General features: G+C 46.2%; 1 protein-coding gene across 1 annotated transcript in view; it reads left to right on the top strand.

Moving 5' to 3' along the window:
- LOC104506112 (neurotrypsin-like) overlaps window positions 1-14,268 on the top strand; it is a 15,377-nt gene extending 1,109 nt beyond the window's left edge. The window contains exons 2-15 of the mRNA XM_010146941.1: window positions 1,145-1,190; window positions 2,543-2,779; window positions 4,050-4,173; window positions 4,898-5,073; window positions 5,590-5,737; window positions 6,558-6,736; window positions 7,142-7,283; window positions 8,349-8,551; window positions 9,500-9,641; window positions 9,900-10,105; window positions 10,659-10,737; window positions 10,986-11,108; window positions 11,658-11,938; window positions 13,624-14,268. Coding sequence (XP_010145243.1) covers window positions 1,145-1,190; window positions 2,543-2,779; window positions 4,050-4,173; window positions 4,898-5,073; window positions 5,590-5,737; window positions 6,558-6,736; window positions 7,142-7,283; window positions 8,349-8,551; window positions 9,500-9,641; window positions 9,900-10,105; window positions 10,659-10,737; window positions 10,986-11,108; window positions 11,658-11,938; window positions 13,624-13,934 — 2,397 coding nt within the window. The 3' untranslated portion in view covers window positions 13,935-14,268. The remainder of the gene's footprint in view (window positions 1-1,144; window positions 1,191-2,542; window positions 2,780-4,049; window positions 4,174-4,897; window positions 5,074-5,589; window positions 5,738-6,557; window positions 6,737-7,141; window positions 7,284-8,348; window positions 8,552-9,499; window positions 9,642-9,899; window positions 10,106-10,658; window positions 10,738-10,985; window positions 11,109-11,657; window positions 11,939-13,623) is intronic.
- Window positions 14,269-23,701: the final 9,433 nt, after the last annotated feature.

The raw sequence follows: 23,701 nt of genomic DNA, 5'->3' as shown, positions 1-23,701 counted from the left end.
CGTAATCATAAACTTGATTTGAAAATTACACCTGCCATGAGTAGGTGTTGTTCTTGTCAGGTATCTATGGGAACTGTCTCCGCTTATTCCAGGGGTGGATTTGGTTTAATTCCAAATTTTAGTCTTCCCCTTTTCCAGGGAGAGGTGAAGCTGAGAGAAGCAAAATTAGTGTATTTTGAAGAAAACCAGAACCATTTCCAATAACTAGTATTCTTTATATGCACACTTCTGCTCTGTGAATTACAACTCCTTGTACATGTGAAAGTATTAGAAATGTTCATTAGACAGTGTTTAGAAATGAATGAAACTCCAAGCAGCTAGCAGAAGCATGTACAGATTCTTCTTTTCACTTGGGGTATGTGAAGTCTTGCACCTGCCTGCACACCATGTAATGGTGTTGAATGGAGATCCCTATCTCTCAGTCAGCAGTCAACTTACAACCACAAAAAACACTGCCTATAAGAGGAAGTGCCGTTTGGGGCCTGACAGGATGCTGGAGTTCTGAGGGCTTTGTTTGTTTGGGTGTTTGTATGTTTGTTTGTTTTGGGTATTTTTTGTTCTTAGCTGTTTAACCCCGTTTGGATAATAATACCATAGGCCATATCATATTCTCATGTATTAAAAACAAAATCCTCAAAAAGCCTTGTTGGATTTTCTTCTATAGGTGTTTCCAACTTTGTACATGGATATTTATTCCTGTTTTAACAGGGATCCCTGGGGGCATCATCCCATCATGTAGATACATCTCTGCTGCTGTGGCCATAGATGGCATGCCCTGTAAACGGAGAGAGAATGGGTGGTTATTCATTATTTTTCTTACTGGTAACAATGATTTTCTTCTAGCATTTTCTTCCATAGGCATCTCACTCAGGCTTCCAGTTCTACTGGAAAAGAACAAGCAGAACCCTGTAATGCAGTGCTTAGATCAAGGGTAAATCTCTGCAGGCCAGTAATTATTAATTTTGCTGTTAGTGGGCAGAGTTGTGATTGGTTTTGAAGAGGAGCAATGGGGAGAGGGGGGAAGAGGCTGGTTACTAGGGTGTGTTTGCCTAAAGCAGCAGAAGTCTGAGCAGCTTTTAGGGCATGTCCATGTTTATTTCATCGGATAACCATCTCTCTGCTTTTGCTCTGTTTCTTTTCCAAGGCTTTCCTGGGATCCCAGCCCAACCAAAACCATTTGCAGAGTGCAGGTAAGAACAAGAAGCTATTAATTCAGTCATCAAGCAGAATGGCGTTCCTCCTTTCTTTCCATCACTTCTTCAACGTTTTCTGCCTTGATGTCTAGTTATAACCTTCCCAAAATGGCCAGGCCACTTTCTTTTCTCCATGATAATACTCTCGCAGTTCTGTACTCCTTCCACATGTTCTCTTCCTTTCATCTCTTTCTCTGCCTCCATCTTTTTTTATGCTCACCTTTCATTGGCTCTGATGACTATTGAATTCTCATACACCCCCCTCTGAGGGTCCCAGCTGATGCGAAGCACACGGTGTGTTTTCCAGACACCTACCCCTTACTGCTTCTCATATTTGTACCCTGCAGTTAACCTCAGCTGTCACTTACCCCCTCCGGGCCTGGCAGCAGCTAGAAGGCAAATGGCATGAGGCAAAGTTACTTTGTACCCTTGCTGTTTGCCCTACAGGTATTTATGGCAGAAGGGTTTTCTGAAAGTGGTGCCTCCTTTTTGTTGGTTCAGTGGACAGAGCTGTGTTTTCCCTTTCTGAGTCTGCTCTTCCCATGTTATGGACTCTAAAAAGCCCACCCTCGCACAGAATCTGGTTCTGGTTTCCCTCTTTCTTATTTCAGGGTCATGAATGGTGCGTTTTCTTCTTTTGCTAAAGACCATATTAAATTAATTGTTGGGGTTTCTTTGCATGGGGTATTTCACATGGGCACTGGCCTGCAACATTAGTACCTGCACTTCTCCTCCAAATAGGTTTCCTTTCATTTCCTATACATTGGCCAAGTTCAGATAAGCTAGGTGATATGCTAATGTGTATAGGGAACATACATACAATGAAATAGAGTGTCATTTTCCACCTTCCTGCTTCCTTGTAGAATGAAATTACAGCTAATTTTAAACTCTTCTCAGTTTCAATCAATTTAGACAGGCAATTAATCTTCTAAAGAGCCTAGGATCAAATTTAAGAGTATCTTATTCAGGTGCCAAAGCAGGTGGGGAAGGAAGTGGGGGAGTGTGTGCCAAGCTCAAGTGCTGCTCCAGAGTAAGTGAATACATCTATTGCAGTGAACAGTAATGGGAACCAGTTCAAACTGTCTCTGTTTAGGCCCAGAATTAACACATTTGAAGGGCCTGTCTGGGCAGTTCGTGACTTTCAGACCAATGCAGTTTTTAGATAGTGCATATTATAAACATTCTCTGAGCAGCTGCCTTGAAAAGTGGTAGAATCGAAATCAAGCACGTAGCAATCAGGACTGCAGGCACAGGAGGTGTTTCAGGAGATCAGCTGGTATCTCCCACCCTGCCTGAGCCTCGGTGCGTGATGCCTGAAGTGACTCTAACAGCTCCCTTCCTGTGCCCAGCGTCCAGCGTGTGTGGTGTCGGACCGCTCGGGTATTACAACGGCTCGCTGGCGGTCACTGAGGCCGGGGCAGAGTGCCTCAGCTGGGCCCAGTTCCCCGATTACGTTCAGCAGTACCCAGACCGTGGCTTGGGGGACCACAACCACTGCAGGAACCCGGACGGGGGGACTACACCCTGGTGCTTCTACCGGCTGGCGTCAGGGGCCATCGGCTGGGCTAACTGCAACTGCAACCAAGGTAAGGGCTGCTCTGTGTCCCTCCCAGCACTCTGGCTGCACTGTCTCGGGGGGCTCAGGCCAGAAACGTGTGCTGCACAGACTTGCAAGCAGCAGGTGGGACACACTGAGAGAAGCATAGTATAATAACTGTCCCCAGTTGTCGAAATAATTAGGACTGGAGGCCAGCCTGTGTGGGAGAAGAACGTCTGTAGATAGTAGGGGGTGGATTTAAGCTGCTCTAACCATAAAGCCTTGCATAGATGTTCTTATTCTCATACAAGGAGGCTTTTTTTTTTTTTTACTGCTAACTTATGCCACTTTGAAACCAGTTTAAGTTATGTGGAAAACGACCCACTTCTGCTCCTTAAGTGTCCATATCAGAGCTCTCCTCACATAAGTGTAGTGTTTCAAATATAACAAGGAAAAATCTGTGGCTATGCATGTAAATCTTCTGTGCAAGGTAGGTCATAGGCTTGCTTTGAAATTCCTCACAGTGCTGACACAAGGACTGCTGCTTACTTTGAGCCATGCAAGGGAGTTGAGCTCTCTCAGCGCGCTGACTCCAGCACAACATTCTTGAAAATGTTTTGTTCATCCTTCTCTTTTCTGACCTTCCTTGCTTTTCCCACATTTTGGAGAACGAATTAAGTACCAGTTTAATGTGCTTTCAAAGATGGCTGCATTAAAGTGAAGGATACAGCTGTAGTTGTGCTGTGTGCCTGCACTGCGGTGCTACAGACAGGTGTATCCTTCTCCCAGTACATGACTGAGCGAGGAAGATGGGCTTTCTAAACAGTGGTAGCTATTTGTGGTGCAGTGGGAATTGAAAGGGCATTTACATTGGTGCTTGCTGTTCTTAGAGAAATTAGAGATTTCACCTGCTGTTACTGAGCATCTAGCTGCAGCCTCTCACGGATGAGGTGGTTGATAGAAAATAAATCAGTGCAGTGTCAGAAGGAATTAAGAGACTCTGCCAATTCCATACACCTTTTCAAGGCAGCATGTGAAGTCATCCCCATTTCACAGAAGGAACATCCAGGACCTTCTGCTGATACTACCATGACTTTAGAAAGAACATAGCACCATCTATCCGCCCGAGCAGCCCTTGCTGGAACGGGGAAGGTGCCACATCCTGCACTCCTGCAGACAAGTCACTTTAGTGACAGCACCAGCAAAATGGGGATGAGAGAAGCCAAGTGCAGTTCAGGTCAGCTACATGCAAGTCTAAGATTGCTGGTCTGAAACCTCCATCAGAAGATAGCAGCTTTGGTTTTTTTCTCTTTTGGAAGGTGCTGTGCGGTTGGCTGAAGATGGTAGTGTGGAGCTGTACTTCAGTGGACTCTGGGGCACCATCTGTGCTGACCACTGGACTGACTGGGATGCCAGTGTTGTCTGCAGGCAGCTAGGTCTCAGGTGGGAACCTTAGTCTGGTTGCGAGAGTCACGTGCTCACGTGGCCTTGGAAAGAACAGTCTCTGTGCTTACAGTCACTCTGGCATCATGTGTTGGCCAGGGGAGAGGAGTTTGTTTTGTGGGCTCATTTCCCACTTACCTGGGTCCTTTTGTACTGTTTTCTGTCTGTAGCTGTGCCCAACCCAAATCAGCATTTGCAAGGATTTTTAAAACAGTAGCTTCTGCTTGGTGCTCCAGACTGCAATGAGTGAGCTGTGAGATCGTATCCCCTTTTTAGTATTATCAGCTGGAGTTACCGTAGTGATTTAATAGAAATGTTGAGAGTGTGAACCCTCTTTGGGAATCTGGGGTTTGGACCTTTAAACTTCCAAATAGCAAGGACGTGAGGTCCACAGATAAGGAACAAGCTGATTCAGGTATTTGGCTGATTCAGTCTGTTGATGGGTTTGCTTATGACTCTCAAACAAGGGTGCTCTTTCTGGCCAGACCAACTCCTCTGCAGTAAGTAGGAACACAAAATGGGTTAGGTTGTGAGAAATGCTTTGTACTTGCTTGTGCTTTCCCATTAGACAGTAAATGACCACCCATTTATCCAATCCTAGTCAACTGGGCTCACTGGGATGTGAAATGGCACGACTGGACTAGAGAGTCATAAGACCTGAGGGGGACTTTGAAGTCAAGCAGCGCTACGGCTTTTCATCCCTCTGTTGCATTCTCTGTACCAGTGAGATCGGCACTGCTGGGAAGAAGAGTCACCCGGGTCTGAGGCCTGTTCCCCTGCACCTGCAGTCAGCAAACTGCCATGGGGATGAGAAAGCCCTGCTGCAGTGTGGCTACCAGGAAGCTACGTCAGGAGCTTGTAACCAGGGGAGTGCCGTGGTAACCTGTGTCCCTCCAGAAGGTAAATCTCCAGGGAACATTCGCTCCCTGTTTCTTGCATCAGTGTTGCTAATAAGATGTAAATTCTGAAGTTGTGAAGCTGTAGAGAGCAAATAATTGGAGCGTATTCTTCTTTCACCTGCTATAGAGGTGGATATCTTCCTTCTAGTGGAAAATTATCCATCCTTTCCTGATGCCAAATGCTCAGAGTGGGCACACTTCTACAATCACTTCCAAGATGGCTGTTGCTTATGACCACATCTCCTTCTTATCAAGCCAGATTTTTGTCTGCAGGCAGCAAAGTCCTAGTCACCATAGCAGCCAGTCAAAGAGCCATCTCTGGACCAGCAGCACCCCATACTGTGGGCTGCAATCACAGATGCTTCTGAGGGGATCTAGAGGAGACAGTGTGGTGGGGTGGGACAAACGCATCCCAGGAGCTCCTCTGGCTGGTGAATGGTTCTGTGTCTTGAACTGCTGGATGTGCTTTGTTTCTGTCTTTTTCTGTTGTGCTCTCTGTCCCTTTCTTGAAGCACAGGTGTAGGTGCCCCGCTACGTTTAGTTGGGGGAAAGGAGAGCTTTGAAGGGCGAGTGGAGGTTTACCATGATGGCAAGTGGGGTACCATCTGTGACGACCAGTGGGACAACCGGGATGCTGAAGTAGTCTGTAGGCAGCTGGGACTCAGGTAATTTCTCCACTGTATGTCACGGAGTGGTAACAGAAGTAGGCAGAATGAAGAACACTAGTATGTCCCTTCAACGAAGTACCAGCCCTTTTTATAGGAGGTCTATAGAAACCTGGTAAAGACAATTCTAGACTGATCATCCTTGAAAGGGATTTTGTACTTAATTCCTGTCAGTCTTATGGGTTTATGCTGTGGGGAAAAAAGAAGAGTTGGTCTGTCCTTATCCAAGGTTTGTTTGTGTTTATCCCTGTTTGTTATTTTTGCACACACATCGTAATGCACGTTCCTGGTCTCAGTGACAACTTGTCATGGTGATTTCCACACGTGAGCTACAGTTGCTTTCTTGGTTAAGTTTAAACACCTCACTGACTGCCCATATCCTCTTCAGACTGGAAAGCAGGAGAAAGCACCTCATTCTTCTGTGTGCCACTCAGGGCTTAACATGGGAGCTGTTGCATACTGAGCATTCTTGAAAAATCACATTGATAGAGAATTCTTTAAAATAGATGGTTCAAATTTGAGATCCCTCAAACTTTGGGAATTTTGCCTGTTACCAAGATGAAAACATCATTATCCTCACAACTCCCCAGGTGTCTCAACACTTTATGTTGCAGGCACATCTTTGTTACAGCGTTTTCTTGGAAGGTCTCCTTACAAAACTTTCCAATAACATGTTTGGGTTAACACCACTGTGCCAGAAATACAGATTGTGTCTGGGAGGACACTGGCCCAGCATAGGGAAGTCCCTGTGCAAGGCCGAATCTGAGGGCACAAGACTGTGACCTACCTTACTGAACGTATGTGTCTGTAATGTTTGCAGTGGGAACCCGAAAGCCTTGTCATGGGCTCACTATGGGCAAGGATCTGGCCCGATCCTGCTGGATGAAGTGGAGTGCTCAGGCAATGAACTCTCACTTGACCAGTGCAAGAAGAGTGACTGGGGACAGCAAAACTGTGACCACATTGAAGATGCTGGTGTGTCCTGTGACCCTTTCACAGGTACAGATCTGCAGCGCTCTGCCCGTTAGGTGCAGGCAGTCCAACTCCCGTCTTACATGGCTTGCTCAGCAGGTAAACCCCTGCTGCAGGTCCTGGGGGGCCTCTGTGTATGGCTCCCTCAAGGGCTGCCGGATGTAGAGACAGAGAGCAAGCAGCAGGTGGGAATGGATCAGAGCTGAGCTTGGTGGTGTTCCCATGGGTTGGTGGCACGGAAAGGCTGAGGTGAATCCTGTCCTGACAGATGGGCATGTTTGGGAGTGATCAATATTTGGTTTTTGAGTACCCACAGATACCTGTGTCTTTGGTTTCTTTCACTCGTGGGCTGTATGGAGTCTGTCAGCGGAGCACAGGTTGTTTCTTTTCTCCCCTGCCGAGTGCTGACCTTCCCTTCTCCCACCCTTGCAGAGGGCACTGTCAGGCTGGCTGGTGGCCGCAGCCCCAGCGAAGGCAGGCTGGAAGTTTATTACAATGGAGACTGGGGCACAATATGTGATGATGGCTGGACAGACCTCAGTGCCCAGGTGGTCTGCAGGCAGCTGGGCTTCAGGTAGGACTGTGGGTGTTTGTAGTGTCTGTGCTTCCTAATTTCAAGGATTTTATTCCATCACCCTTCACTGAGATGGGCTGGACCTTAATCCTTCAGTGCTCTCTTTATTAGAAGGGTGATTGCCATTATACAGCTTTATTCAGGAAAGATTAATAGATATCCACATCCTTTCTGGGGTGGGGGGGAAATCTTTATTATTTCTTGCCTCAGCCTGTTTTGAAAGCAGATAACAGGCTTGATGCTGTCTTTATGAACCTCTCACCAGAGTCAGAAAGTTCTCTTTAACACTCCTTAGATTTGCAGGTGTATCAGCTCAGCACTGCCACCCCTCTGCTCTGTCACCTAGACACATCACCTGGAATGAAGACCATCAGGGAAAAAAAAAAGCGTAGCATTAGGGATTTCCTTAATGATTTTCTTTCAGCCAGTTGCTGACCTGCCATTCCTCCATGTGTGAGTTTGAGGAAGATTTAAAATCAGGATAATGTAGTCTTGGAGACAGTAAAGTTTTGGTTTTTGTGGATTTTTAAATCTGACTAGGATATCCTTGTAAACTTTCAGCTTTATAGACTGAAAAATGACAAAACTAAATTCTTCCTTCTGATTTCAGCTACATACCACGTTTGTCACCTCTTGCAGTGCCTGAAAGTTTGAAGCTTTCTGCATTTCAGTTCCAAGTAGCCGCTTCCTATAAAAAGAATTACTTAAATGTCGATATTTTTTTTATGCCTCCTCTGCTAGCCCCTCCCCAGACAGATGTACCTGGTGTCATGTCTGCAAAGCAGCCCCCGTGGTGTAGCTGGCCCTCTGTGCTCCCGTGATTGTGCCTTTGACCAGACACTAGAAAATGAACTGGTCTGAGTGGGCATCCCTGGAAACTGAAGCAGGGGAGGTGTGCAAGCTGCCTGGCTGCCATCCTGTGTGTCACTGCACGGTTTGGGTCAGGAGGCCACCAATATCACAGTTGAGCTCTGCAGGGGAGTTTCCCTTTGGGTTTGAGCTTGGGTCCCTCTGTGGGAGTAATGAATTTTAGTGAATCTGATGTGTTCTGTTTCTTTCCTCTAGTGGTCCTGCTACCCTGGCCTCCGAGGGGGACTATGCTGCTGGCCAAGGCTTTATCTTACTGGATGATGTGGCTTGTGTGGGGACAGAGCTGTCCCTCCTGGACTGTCCTCACAGCAACTGGGGACAGCATGACTGCTCACATGCTGAGGATGTGGGAATCCGCTGCTCCCCGGAGAGCAACACAGTCATGGATGGCAGCCTGGGTAACTCACCTTGCCTCTTGCTCTGGACAGTGGGGAAGTGTCACCTGATGGTCTGTTATTTTGGAACCCCATGGCAGATGTGGGAGTTTTCCCTGTGCTGTTTCAGTGACGGGGCTGCTTTTTGAGGAGGAATCCTAGGGACAAGCCCTGGCTGTCTTGGGGCGGAGCATCCACCAGTCCTGCAGCCAGACCTGCAGAGAAACTGCACTGGAGAGGATTGTGCTGGCATTCTCTAAGACCAACTCGAGGAGCCGAGGCGCTATGGCTGCCTTAGTGCACTATTGCTCACTGATGGGGCGCCTCAGCCCCACGTCTGTGGGTACACGGCACCCCTTTAGCTAGACCCATTAGGAAACGTGTGTAGTGATGTTAGTGTCGCACCTTGCCAAGGCAAGAGGATTTCAGATGCAAGGAGCTGTTGTGAGGAAATTTGAACTCTCTTACGTGGGTGACACACTTTTCATTAAAACTGTGAATGTGTTTCAAGTTAGCATAAGTTCCTCATTTGTGAGACCTGATACTCTTACAACAAGAGACTTTCCAGTGTGTCAGACATTTTTTATTGGAAGAGATGGCATCCAACATTTTTGCTTTTCCTGGATGTGGAACTCTTCTGTTGCTTAGAATAGTGTAATAGTTTTACAATTTAATGGATTTCTTTCCCAGGCGTGTTTAAGCTTGTCTACTCTTGGCTTAGGAGTTAATAACTTCTGTTCTTGCTCTCCTCTTTACTCAGCACTCAGAATATGATCCACTAATGATTTCCAGTATGTATTTAATAAATTAATATGTATGCTGTATTCTGACTCAGCACGGAGGTGAAATGTCTTCATACAGAAACACTATTTTTATTTTTTTTTTTTTTTTTAAGCTTACTGATATCTGGGATTCATCTTTTCCTATAAAACCCAAGTTCTGGGAACGTCACACTGGTGTTTTCACTTGCAGGGCCTCCTGTGCGGCTGGTGGATGGAGAAAGCACCAAGGAGGGGCGGGTTGAGGTATTCCTGAATGGGCAGTGGGGCAGTGTCTGTGACGATGGCTGGACAGACAGAGATGCTGCAGTGGTTTGCAGGCAACTGGGATTCAGGTAAGAGCTCTGGCTCATTCATCTTACAGATAGAAACAGCTCTCCAGGGGGTGGCTTCTTTCTGGACCTGTTTCTGGAGCTTTGTTTCTTAATTTTGGCATACCCACATATGCCTGAGGGAGTAGGGTCCTATTCTCACTGTACTACTGTCTGTGTGTGGAGTGACATGTAAATATTATTTCTCTTAAAATGTGTTGGTGCATCAAGTTCACCTGCCTCCTGCTTACTGCAGATTAGCCACCCTCTCTCTAATTGCAGTGGTACGGCAAAAGCCAGAGCAATGGCTTATTTTGGTGAAGGCCATGGGCCCATCCATCTAGACAACGTAGAATGCAGCGGCACGGAGCACACTCTGGGGCAGTGTGTCAGGCCTGACGCTGGGATTCACAGGTGCTGGCACAGTGAGGATGCTGGTGTGATCTGTGACTATGTGGAAGAGAAGGTCCAAGATCTCGGGAGAACAGGTGACATGCCCATTTCTTATATGCGGAAGTCTGGAGCTCCACTTGCAGGATCTCTGCATGCTTTTATGCTTTTTCCCTGTAGTTGTTCTCTTTGGCTGAAATTTTACCTACAAAATGAGCATGTCCTCTCCTGCACCTCCTATTTTTTCCTTGGTTTTATTGTCTTGTCTTAGGAGCACAGAGTGCTCCAGACTGAGGAGCTCCACCCATGTCAGGCCTTTGAGTCTGCAGAATTTCCCCACAGCCAAGCGACCGTACCCTTCCCTACAGCAGTAACCACGAGCAAACTTTGGGTTTTAGAGTACTGAGGCAGTAGCTGTAGAGATCCCATTCCTGGCATAAGACTGTAGATAGTGCAGGTAAGCACCTCCACCAGAACTGAGGAAACTGATGGGATCAAACCTTCTACAAATTCCATATGCACAACACAGTGCAGCTGACTACCACGAGGATTAGTGCCCTCAGGGAAGGCGAATGGAATTTGACTCGGTGACAGCAGTTGTTGATCCTTAGGCTAAGGTACCTACCCAACTGCTCTGACTTTGCTGTGCAGGTCCAGAGTCTGGCGTCTGTGGGATGCGCCTACTTCACCGTCGTAAGAAAAGGATCATAGGCGGAAAGAAGTCTCTCAGGTACTACCCTGTAATTGCTGGGAAAGCCAGAACTGGTTCCAGCTTTCCTATGGGTTCTGGAAATAGCCTGGCAAATGCTGAGTACGTTAATGCGTTTTCACTGGTGATTTTTGAACTTGATTTGAACTAGTGGGCCTATCTAGGGAAGAATTCACTGCAGCTGGGCCCAGATGGGCCAGAGTGGATGGGAAAAGAGGAAAACAGCTCCCACGTCCGTGACACCTATTATTCCTCTGTTTCTTCTTCAGAGGTGGGTGGCCATGGCAGGCCTCACTACGGTTGAAGGGTTTTCGTCGAGATACTCGTCTGCTGTGCGGAGCGACACTGATCAACAGCTGCTGGGTAGTGACTGCAGCCCACTGCTTCAAAAGGTGCGTTTGTCCGTGGGGAGCCCCGAGGGATACTCAACAGTGAACAAGATAACCTCATACAAGGTTATCCTCCCAGCCCAGACAAACCAAGTGAGCAAAGTTTCTAAACCAAGACCTTCGGGTATGATGTATGTGATCTTGGAGCTTATTAAGTCATCTTACAGGGATGACTCAATAGAGGCTTGCTTTATCCTTCACTGCTTACACCTGCCCTCCTAACTTCTGAGCCTTTAGAACTTAAAGGGAAGCAGTGTTTTGCCATTCTTCAGTGCTTTAAGGAACTCTGAACAGATAAGGTCATAAACTATTGCAACTATTGTAGCCCTCTTTATAGGAGAAAGAGTCCTGTGCATGGTAGACAGTGATTTGGGAGACCCATTGACTGCAACAGCTGGCGTTATCACACCCGCTAAAGAGGTCCCAGAGTCCTGTAGCTGGTGCTGTTTTATCAGTTTGTGAGGATGTGGTCTAGTCTCATAGCAGCTGAGACTTGTGTGTCTGCTTCCCTCCTAGCAGGAGTATCAAGATCTTGGGTCTCCTTCTCCCCAGGTTTGGTGTTGATGTGCGGCGCTACCTGCTGCGGGTGGGCGATTACCACACAGGCGTGAAGGATGAGTTTGAGAGGGAGCTGCCCGTGGAGCGGATTGTCCTCCACAGGAACTACTGGGCTGGCAGCAACGATAATGACATTGCCCTGGTCCGGATGCGTGGCAGAGAGGGGCACTGTCTCTCCTTCAATCACCACGTTCTGCCTGTCTGCCTGCCTGCCAGGAAAGAGAAGTCTGACATCAACAGGCAAGCCTGCATCATCTCCGGCTGGGGAGACACAGGTGAGTGATGGGGCTTTGAGGGGCAAGAAGGGTGGGGGTGTCTTGGTTCAGAAGCCTACGTTGGCCATTAATTTGTGTCTCCACAACTCAAGGCCGTGTTCTTACTGCTCCTGTTGTCTGTGCTAGCGCATGGTGTTAAGGAGCAGGAAGATGAAGTCATTTTTGTACCATCGTGTTTGCCTCTGATTTTCAGGCTTCTTGAGCCTGCCCACATTGGAAGTTTTGGTTGCCGTAGCATCCCCCTGAAGCTGTGGGAGACAGCAATGCTGCCATTTGGCCACAGTCCTCTCTTTCTTCCCCTTTCTACACGCATGTTTGCCCACAGCAGACCTTAGGCAGTGTCCTGTGCAGAGCTGGTGTGCAAAGCCTGTGGGAGGCCCCCGTGTTTCTGTGACCCCCCCGCTGCCTTTATGACACTGTAGTAGTCACGTGGGGGCTTAGGCCTTGGGAGTAATGTCTCTGACTGCCCTGCTCGATCTCCCTGGATATCGCTGCAGGAACAGCTGGGCTCTGAGGCTGGTTTCTGTACTAGGTTCAAGGCAGTCTGTACCTGTCCTTTTGCAGCACATTGCTATGGAGCTTCCTAGGTCAAAGCAAGCAGGGGATATTCTAGAAAGTATTCCTTATTAAATATTTAAGTCTCTCAAGGCAGGCTGGGCTTGATGGAGTCCTGACATGGATGCATTAGCAAGGTCTGGAGGCAGCTTTAAACTCTCAACAAAGCTTTATAACGAGCTGTTGGGTCCTTCCCCACTTGAGGATCAAATATGCATTGCAGAGCTTGGGGCAAGGAGACCTTTCTGGGGCTGCTGTGACTGGAGCAAAGCCTTATGTTCAGAAACACTTGCTGCCAAAAGGCAAATAGCCCTAGGAGCTTGTCTTTCAATTTTGGACTTGCCCATCCTTCCCAGCTGTTTCCTTAGGTGTTACCCCAAGTGTTTAACTGCGAGTATACATTTGCCTTCGGAGTCAGTAGCGCCAGGTGCACGTGTCACTTTGGGGTGTCAGGGAGGATCAAGGAGCAGCTTATCCATATAACTCCCTTAAGCTGTACTGGGGCTTAATGGCTAGCATCTCTCCTGTGCACCAAACTCGGCTTTCCCAGTGAGAAGGGCACTTGCTACTACCTTGGGCACAGGAAGGTCGTACTACACGTACCTTATGTTCTGGGCAAGACTGGGCTAACAAAGAGATTTGAGCAGATAGAGACAAATCTGGCCAAAGATGAAGTGAGCTCCCTTTGAATGATGTTTGGATGCCTCTGAAACATCTTCTAAAACTTCTCTGAGGACTGAGCACTTCACAAATATTACTGTGTTTATTCTCTTGAGAAAACACTGACCTTGTTTGACAGAGGAGGAAATGGAGGTTCAGAGAAGTCAAATAAATTGAGCAAGGTTCAAGTTACTTGTTGACAGAACCAGGAGTAAGAGTCATCCTTTGATCTAACCTTTTTCTCCAACCTCTTCCCCATTTCTTTGATCTTACAGCTCTTTTTTGTGGTCTGGCTTGGTAGCACTGTTTTATGAAGTGCTGGTGGTTCAGAGGTGCTGAGCTTGGCCTGTTTCTGCGCCGCAGTCTCGACACGAAATGTACAAATACCTGGTTTTGCGCGGAGCTGCGTCGCTCCAGGTCGCTGCTGTTATCTGTAGGTGAATTGGTCTGGCTGGTCTGTTCTGTTCCAGGGAAATCCTATTCGAGAACCCTGCTGCAGGGGGTGGTACCTCTTCTCCCACGGGAAGACTGTGAGGTCCGCTACGGGCAGAAGTTCACTAACCGTATGATTTGTGCTGGGAACCTCTCTGAAGACAAGCGGGTGGACAGCTGCCAAGGTGACAGTGGAGGGCCACTCATGTGTCAGAGGTCAGGTGGACGCTGGATCATTTTGGGGATCACTTCCTGGGGTTACGGCTGTGGTCGGAAGGATTCCCCTGGTGTGTACACAAAGGTCAGCAAATACGTGCCCTGGATCAAGAAAGTGACCAAGCTGAAATGAAAATGTCCAAGCTCTAGAAACTTCAGCATATGGTCCTTTTGCCCTGCAACAGCAGAAGGATGTGGCTTCTGACCTGTGACTGATGGAGATTTATTTTGTTGTTGGACACTGGGGAAAGACTTTAATGTAGAACTGGGAGAAAACCAGTTATGGCTGATTGTTTAAAGTCTTTGGTTTCACTTTAGTTGTAACCTCTGAGCAGAGAAAGCAGGTGCACGCTGGTAAGAATAAGTCTATGTTGCTCTGACTATCTGAGTCCTGTAATGCAATCACACGTGTTCCTTTGCCCTGGCACACAGAAATGGTAGAAGTGGAGAAATACCTGCCTCTGTAAACCTCTTCCTGGTTTTCTATGTTTGCACAGTTGAAAAATGCTACAAGGAGAGGTGAGTTGCTTGGAAGATGGCACCAGGCTCTGGTGTAGTGGAAAACTTCGGATATTTTTTCGTAACAGCTCTTTTCAGTTCCAGGAATCAGAAAATTTGACCTGAGCTGAGGAACAGGCCAACAGTTAGGGTTTTTCCCTCCCTGTTACGTCTCTAGGGGGAACCTTTTCTCTTCTGAATGCTAGGTCTGCTTCCATATGATCCCTTTTAAGTGTCTGTCCCTGCTAACAGATGCTTGTCACTCCTGCTGTAATCCTCCATCACACATTCCCAGCTGCCAGATGCTATGGTTTTATTGCTGCTTTCTCAATATAGTAGATCTTTTGTGCTTGGATTTTTGGTTTGGGGTTTTTTTCTCCCTCAAAGCAGCATCTCCTAGAGTCAGTTGTTAGTGTGAGAGTAAATCTTTTGTAAGAGACCATAGCTTTCTTGCCCTCGTGATTACTACAAAGAACTTAAAAATGCAACCTCAAAAGGCTGAATAGACACGTTATTTTTCTTTAAATCCAAATGTAATGTTAATCTCAAACATGCAGGTGTTGGATCATGATTTAACAGCACTGCAAGGACTTTCTTTTGGTACCTTATTCACCATAGTTATTAGCTGCCCTTTATTTGTGATGTTCGTCTTTAATATCTGTATTCACGGTTCTCCCATGAAACATGGAAAGACTCCTGGGATATAGATACACCTCAAGCAAATTACTTACTCCTTGTGTAAAACAGTGTGTGCTGCAAAGCAGTTTCCTGCTTTCCTGAAGTGTGTCCGTTTCTTACAACCTCTGGACTATGCTACCTCTCTTCTTTGTGCTATTTCTCTTTTCATTCCTCTCAGTGGGAGTAAACTGGCTTAACTTGATGGTATGGAAGCACTGCCATCAAGCTGCAGTATTCAGCCTGAACAGAATGCAGAGAGAAAGCGGGAGTTGTTGAATACTTACATTTCTTCCTTTCCTCTCATGCAAACAAATGAACCTTTTCTTCTTAGGCTGTAAGCACTTTTGTAAGTTAATTTATTGTTCTCAAGGAGGTAGAAAAATATGAAAACAGACAGAAGGGCTAAGTGCATGAACAGTTGTGCAGTGCATCGTGTCTTCTTGCTGTGTATAGATAAGCCAGAGAGAAGATGGGTCTGCTCAAGAGCAGGGGCAGTAAGCTTTGAGGTATAACCAAGGACCCAAACATGGAGCAATAACAGAATCATAGAATCACAGAATGGTTTGGGTTGGAAGGGACCTCAAAGATCATCTAGTTCCAACCCCCCTGCCATGGGCAGGGACACCCTCCACTAGACCAGGTTGCTCAAAGCCTCATCCAGCCTGGCCTTGAGCACTTCCAGGGATGGGGCCTCCACAACATCTCTGGGCAACCTGTTCCAGTGCTTCACCACCCTCTGCGGGAAGAACTTCTTCCCGATATCTAATCTACACCTCCCCACTTCCAATTTAGACCCATTCCCCCTTGTCCTGTCACTACAGGCCCTTGTAAAAAGTCCCACACAGCTTCCTTGTAGCCCCTTCAGGTACTGGAAGGCTGCAATAAGGTCTCCCCGGAGCCTTCTCTTCTCCAGGCTGAACAAGCCCAATTCTCTCAGCACTGGCCTGCTCTCTGGAAGGTCTGCACGCAAGGCACCAAGGTGTTCAGTACCTAGGTATTACCAAAGCCAGAACAACAGGCAGAGCAGAGCCTGTGGATTGGCAATGTCATACTACAGGCCATGTGGTGACAGTGTCTTAGAAATTGCCTTGGATTCAGTAAGCAGTGATTGCCTACTGCTTTAATTTGTCTTCTGTGAAACAGCTTGATGTCAAGGTGCTGACCTGGCTAGGTGGCTGGTTTTTGTGTATGAATGCCGAATTTAACAGTTCGCTTGCCCTCTCCAGGGATTACAGGATAGCTGGATTACCAGTGTTGCAATGGACTGTTTAAAGATCCTACTTGGAAAGTTTATTTTAAAAAGGAATTGTAGGAATCTTTAAAACATGCCATGTCAGAACCCCTGCAAACTGGCCTTTGAGACAGACCTGATCTGTTTGTGCTGCTTCTCGAGGGGCTGAATGTCTGCAGTGCAGCGTGTGCTGATAACCCTGTTTGAAGTGCCAGGCTTGATCCTTCAGCAGCCCTGTGCTTGGCTCCGCACTGGCTGTGTTGTCCTACAGCTGCTGGCAGAGTCCCTAAAATGCAAGCTGCAGGCTGCTCCTCATCTCCCGGGAATTAAAATGACAGGAGGACTGAGGGCAATTATGTCACAGACCTCTGATGTTGCGGGAGATTAAATGCCAAGTTCCACACTGGCAGCAACAGTTCCTGCTTGGGAAGCATGGGGGGATTTGGCTTTGACCTTCAGCCTCCTCCCAGCCAGCATGCTACAGCATCTCAAATGGAGTTTCTGTGCCTTGGATGCTGTCACATCTCTAGTTTAACCTGGTTTGATCATTCAGTTTATAGCCATATGCCCAACAGGCAGAGAAACACCCAAAGGATTGAAGCTATGAGGTTATTTCCCTAAGCCTACTTGGAAGGTTGCCATTCAGGAGGTAGAATAAATTACCACATAACACGAGTGAGACGCAGCCCTGGCATTGTCTTCTGAAATTCCCATGGTCTAGTTCAGAATATTTCTTTCTCCTAGATCTTGTCACCATGAAGGCTGTGAGAATCCTTGGAATTAACATCCTCCGAGTCCTGCATGAGCCAGGAGGAGGGAAGGAGGTATTCAATCTCCTTCTCCTACTTTCACACCTTACTGGTACTGTAGGCAAGCCTGCCAATACTCTCCTCAATTGTCCTGACCTGTTTCAGAGCACCACTGTTGCTCTTTACTGATTACATCTTGCCGCTGAGGCTTACTGGAACGGCCTGGCTGGACGAGCGGCATTCAGCCGCCCTAGGACTGTATTTTGTACATAATGTTTGCCAGCAGCCAACTATCAAAGTAGGTGTGAGTATGTACTGAACAAGTTTTAACAACCTTACTTTTCAGGGAACTTTGTTCTTGGCCCATTTAAATTAATTAATTGCATTGCTATTACGATGATTAAAAACAGAAGGACAAGTGCTTGGTCCTCTAGGTGTTGTACAACACTATGCACTATCCTTTTGTGATTTTTTTTTTTTCCTAAAGCGTGAGAGTTTATATCCCTAACTTTAAAAAAAACTATTTAATGTAACCAGCCTTCATCTTCCTTATAAATGTTTAATCCCTTATTTAATCCAACTAAGCTCTCAGCCTCAATATTTTCTGGTGGTGAGAACCAATATAATTTTATGCTCCATAGCACATAATTTCTTTTTATGGTTCCTGAATTAATTGCCTTTTGTTTTCATTGAAGCCCATCTGTCCTTGTGTTCTCAGCTATGAGAGGAAATAAGGGGCCTGGCTTTATATTCTCTGTTGTCTATTACTCTAAAGATAGTCCCTTTTTTAACACTGTGGCTTCTCTGTCTCTCTTCAACCCAGACTGTCTAGGTATGTGATAATATGATGACTGTCTCTCCATGTCTTCTCTTTCTGCTGGATCTTTAAGCTTTGTAACCAGAAGTGAATGCAGTTTGCCAGAGAATGCCGTTGTGCCATCTGCTGATTATTTTCAGTATTATTTTCTATAGTAGGCCATGCTGAAAGTGATTTCAGGGCTGTAGGTGTATTATGTGTGTATGCTGGAGCCAGTTTTAAACTTGCTGATGAGGTCTCCGTGGCAGCCTAGCTACAATGGGCTGAAAACCCTCCAAGGTTAATTCCTCCCATGTCTCGGGCAGCCCCTCTGAGCTCAGAGCAACTGCTGTAAGAATGTCTGGGGAGCGTAACACAGCTCTGGGAAGGGAGCACCTGAATAGCTGTATCAGCCTTTCCCTTGGCTGACACAGTCCATCTTGGCAGTGTTGGTACGCTGGACGATGCACACGCGCTATGTCCACGAGCTGAGCTCAGTCGCTTGCTGGTGGCTGCTGTGCCACGTGGATGCTGTGAGGCCCCTTCCCATAGCAGTGGGGCACAAACTGGTTATGTGAGAAAGGGAACGTCACTGTGACCGGCTGGGAGCATTGGCATGGCTGTGGCAAGGGTCTAAGGAGCAGCTATTCGTGCTCCCCATATCCCTCTCCAAGGGAATATCCCAGCGCTCTGCAAAGGCTGACCCAGTGCCGTGTCTTCCTGACCTGCAGTGCCTGCCCTGGCTCCCTCATCAGCCCTCTCTTGACACCAGTCTGGGCTTTGGCCAGATGAAACTGGACTGAAGATTTGTCCCTTTCCTGTAGCTGATGATTTCTATGAATTATGTTCTATGCTGTAATTAATCAGGCAGCTGTTTATTAACCTGGACAGGATGTCAATTACCCTGTTAATCCTTATACACTTGTCACAGAGTAACACATCAGTTTCTCCAAGGTGTTACTGGAGGCATTGGTGAGGAACCAGGAACATGGATATTTGCCATCTCAGGGGTAAGAGAGGTGGCCCCGTCTTTTGTCTGTCTTCCTTCCATTATAAAGCCAATATCCTGAAGTTTCTCCACCCCACAAAAAGCTGCAATGATCCATCAACCACTTGAAGACAGATTTTTGTGTGTGTTTTCAGCAATCAGATGGGAACTGCACTGTGGTATTTAACAGCACCTTGATGGACTTGCTGGGAGTTTCTTGCACCTAGAGGGAACAGAATGGCCCTGGGTGCTATCCAACTTGGGACCATTCCTTGTGGGACCAGGCACTGTAGCACAGACCAATACGCATCTCTTGGGCTGCGTTTTCCCTTGTTCAGAAAAATATTTGATTTCCCATATCAAGAAGAAAAACTCACTGGTGTAGTAGCCCACTCAGTCCCATTAAAATCCCCCTCTGCTAACCAGGGGCCAAGTACCTCTGAAATCAGTCGGGTGCCAAAACTGTCGTGTCCCCTGGATCAACGCCAATGGCTCACACGGTATGCTAATAAATGGATTATACTGTGACTCTGTGGGGCTCTGTCTTATTTTTAATAAAGGAATCTGTTCCAAGGGCAGGTTTTAGCTTAATTCAGTGCTGAAGAAAATCCTAATTACATTTCTGTGTTGTTATTTTTAGAGCAGCTTTAACATGCTGAAGCATGTTACAAAGTCAGTATCGTGTTAGCTACCATTATAATGAAATGCAACAGTTCTCCAAATGCCATGTTTTTTTTTGCCGTTTGGAAGAGGTGAAGGGTATCTGCTGGTCAACTCTTTGCCCTTAAAGCTTAGTAGGATTTAATATATCAGCCTTGTAATTTGTTGTTGTAGGTGATCTTTCTATACTTTTGCAGGATTTAGTCTTTCAGTCTAGGATTCACGTGTCACCACTCTAAGAATCAAAGCCAACCTCTGGAAAAGCGGAAGCGGGAGGAGGGAAGTGCAGTTTGAACAAGCCAACGATGCAAGAACACTGTTCTGCTCCCCCTCAGCTGCCTCCCTGCTGCTGAAATCTGCACTGCTGTATAATAAAGTCTGTTTTGTGAAAACAGACCAGCTCCTTGCAAGGTCACTGCTACTGCACTGACTTTCCCAAGTCATGACGGTTAGTCTGGGGCTTGATGTAGCTGATTCCTGCAGACCCTAACCATTAGAGTGTGTGGTTTTTTGCGTGTACTGACTCCAGCCTGCTGTTGGGAGCTGACATGCTGCTTGTAGTTAACACCTCTCTCGCTTCATGTCTGCATTTGGGGTTTTCTACACCTCCCTACATTTCCTCTCTTGCTTGTGCAAAACTGGGAAGCAGAGAGCAAGCGTTTTAGATGGCCTTCCATGCGTCAGCGGGCACCGCTTCCCCAAGTCAGTTCTGCAGTGCTCCTCTGTGGTCAGTGCCTGGGAAAGAAACAAGGTCGAAACTGTGGTTACGGTTACAAGTCTGCCCAGTCTCCTGTTTTGTATTGAAGCACCTGACTGCTGCCTTCATGTGGCGAAAAGGCTTGGGAGGAGCGTATGGCACGAGCTTACTCATGTCAGATTGGGAAATCGGGGGAAACTTTGAAATCAGGGCTTTACTTCAAACAGCTTTCTAACTAGGATAGCTACCAATGGGAGAGAGGAAGGTGGGCACTCAGGTATCACCACTAACGTTAAAAAAAGTCCTACTAGGGCACACCTTGGATTGCTGTGCCACTCTTAAACTGGCATGTCTAGAGGAGTACCTAGCATTGGTGGGAGGTTTCTGTGGAATTGTGGAATATGGGCACAAGTGAAAAGAGGAAGTAGAGCCAGCAAAATGGATCTTTAAGTACGTGGATGCTCCAGCTAGAGTCAATTGTGTTTAGAAACACCCTTGTAAGACATGCTGATGGAGGACGGGAGTAGGACAAATTCAAACAAATCAGTGAAACCTCAGTGCACCACTTGATCTTTGCCTCCCAGCTTTTCAAATCCCACACATTCTGCCAGAAATAAAAGGCACCTTTCTCTTCACAGATTTTCAAAACTAGCACGTCTCTTGAAAGGAGGAAATGACTGCTTAGGATCAGCTTTATGACTAAGAATCTGTCAGGCTGTGTTGCTCTGATGTCAGCTAAGGTAAAGGGCCTTTTTTATCTTATGTGCTATCTCCTGGCCTCCATCTAGCCATCAGGGCAGCTGTGGCTCAAAGGGCTGAGCTGGAAACAGGTCTAACTCAATGCTGGACTCATCTTCAGTTGCAGCTCAACAGAAAAAACAAACGCACAGAAACTTAAATTGCAGCAAGTGAATCCTGCTTTTGCTGAGCATTTTGAGGTTCCCAGCTGTGCCAGCCCCAGGGCTGAGGAGCCAGCAGCAGGTACTCCTCAAAGGTTCCGTGAGTGGCTTGCTGTCATGATTGCCTGACATGCTGGCCTGGACCATGGGCTCTCCTCACCGTGAACATACGGAGCATGGGGGAGATTTACCCTGGCAACGTAACTGGACAGCTCAGGTGAAACCACTTCAAAAGTTTATACTTCTAATTTCTTCTCAAAAGCAGAACAAAACCCCTTCAAATAACAACAAAACCCTCTTTGCAGTTTAACTGATCTGCTGTGCTTAAAACTGAGCTGTATGCACAGAAGAAAATGTGCTTCTAAAGGTTACTTCGTTCCTTACTCTTTTTCCCCTCCCCACTTGCATGTATAGGCTTGCTGGAGATAAAGTAGGATTACAACTTCTCTGTGTGATGGAGACCTGTTTAAGAGGGGACAAGTGTACTGTTCAGGCTGCTGAACACTCTGTGGTTTTTAGAACCGGTAACCAAACACACCGGAGGAAAGCTCCTTTGCTTCAGGTTTACCATTTCCTTCCCTCTTGCATATCTGAGGAGGAGATTCTGTGATTCAGCACAACTATCCTGAGCTCTCAACAGAAACCCTTTTAACTCCTCAAACATTTAAACCACAGCTAGGTTCATGAAGACTTGAGAAATGTTTATTGTTCTACAAGGCTTGTCTTCACAGTTACACGAGTTTCACAATTTGCTTAAACTGATGCAACTTTGTAATTGACACTGGGCATGATGAACCCGATGCCTCTGTCCAGCTGAGGCAGGAGTGTCCACATAAGAGGCCTGAAGAAGTAAGCAAAGAGCGTGCCACTACTCACCAAGTTCCTGTTTTATACTATTATATTTAACCATCCTGAATAAATATAGATTGCTAGATTAATAACTAAATGTGATGATAGAATTACACAAATCTACTTTTCTTCCCCCAAGAAGACATGGGAAATTACCTTGGGAAATGCATTAAAGTTTTGGATGGTAAGTTTTACAGGATTTTGTCATGGCATTTTGCAGGCACATGGCTGAAAATGAGATCTGCCTGAAAAAGCTGGTAGCCTTTGAGTCAGCTCGCAAAACAAACAGCTGTCATACCTGCTAAGGGCTGGTCACCTACCTAGAGAGGAGAGCTGAAAATAGAAGCAGCTGATTTAATCTGGGAATCCCTAAGTCTGCTAAAGGAGGAGGATCCTGTTCAAAGAGCTTGGCTCCTGAATACATCATGAGATCTGCAGGTAAAGTAGAATGAGAATAACTCTCTTTACCTATAAGTATCCAGATAATTTTAAGGATCAGTTGATTTGTTTTACAGAGCACCCTACTTGCTCAAGTAAGTAGGTCTAGAAAAAAAAGTGATAAAATCTTTTCTCCCTCATTTTTTACGGAAACAGAAAAGTGATTGAGAGGTGTTATCTCTGTATCTAGCAGCCCAGGTAATTTTCAGTCATCGTGACATGCCTAGTATTTTTGTTAGTGTCTCCTCTTACAGGAAAGAAGCCAGTTACGTGTGTTTAACTCGGAAAGCGTTGACCCTTACCCACACTCATGAGCACAAAAACTTGTCAAGGTGCATTTTCTTAAATGGAACACTGCTGTGTGGTTGTTGGAACAGAACAACCAGAACAGTGTATGTTGGTCTTGACATGAATGAATGGACTTCCTGTGTTTCTCTACCAGTGATCCTTTACTTAGCAGTCGGCTGCACCCTCAACAGCAAATACAGAAACCTGACTTCTACAGCAAAGGCGTGCTGAGAGTCAACTACTGCAGCACTTGCTGGTTTTTTTTCCTGTGATTACCATTTTTGATAAAGAAGGAATATCACATTTAGAAACTTTCTGTGATTATTTTTTGGCAGATTGAAAATAAGCCAATGAATCTACGTTTTGCTTAATGCCCACACCACGAGGCTTCCCAGAGTGTTTAGGAAGCTCTGAAGTATATAACATTGCTAGTGCAGGTATGCTGCGAAGGATGACATATGCTCTCTAGACAAACAGTTATCAGTTGCTGAGTTTCTGTAAATGGGGTATTCGACCTGCTCTCTAGACAAATGAGAGAGATTGCTGCTTTCACAGTCTTTTCACCTTAGCTGAGGAAATGTCCAAAAGTGATATCAACTGGAAAAAAAAGATTTGCAGTGTAACAGTTGTTTTCTTTCCCCTCTTAGAAATGGAGAACATCTCTTTCCAGTTCCTCTTAGCTTGATGCTACTCCTTTAATTTAATCTGCAAACTCATAGTGCATATTAGAGCCTGCAAGACCATCAGCTTTGGTAATGGCAGAAGAACGAACAAAATGTGAAAAAGAAAACAAATGCTCCTGCAGGTTACTGTGAAAGGAAGAGGAAAACTTCAGTGCAACCTGTGAAATACAAGACCCAGACAAAATATGCTCAGTAATCCTTGCAGGCATTGTTATCTATAAATGGCATTGTATGCTTTCTGAAAAGTAGTTAGGTTCATACATGAGGTCTTACCCATAATTGTTTTCTCCTGCTTTATAACAATAGTTTTAACAGCTGCTGCAAAGCACTCCCCTACGGACTCCATTTTCCGTGCATGTATCTACGTGCCAGTCACTTATCTCACAGTGAATTCACTTTTGAAAAAGGCTTTAATATCAGGCATATGTTCATATTCTATAAGATTC

This window comes from Eurypyga helias, unplaced genomic scaffold, assembly GCF_000690775.1.
Source record: "Eurypyga helias isolate BGI_N326 unplaced genomic scaffold, ASM69077v1 scaffold37802, whole genome shotgun sequence".
In the NCBI taxonomy this organism is placed as follows: domain Eukaryota; kingdom Metazoa; phylum Chordata; class Aves; order Eurypygiformes; family Eurypygidae; genus Eurypyga; species Eurypyga helias.
The sequence above is the reverse complement of the archived record's forward strand: the minus strand, read 5'-3'. Positions and strand labels throughout refer to the sequence as shown.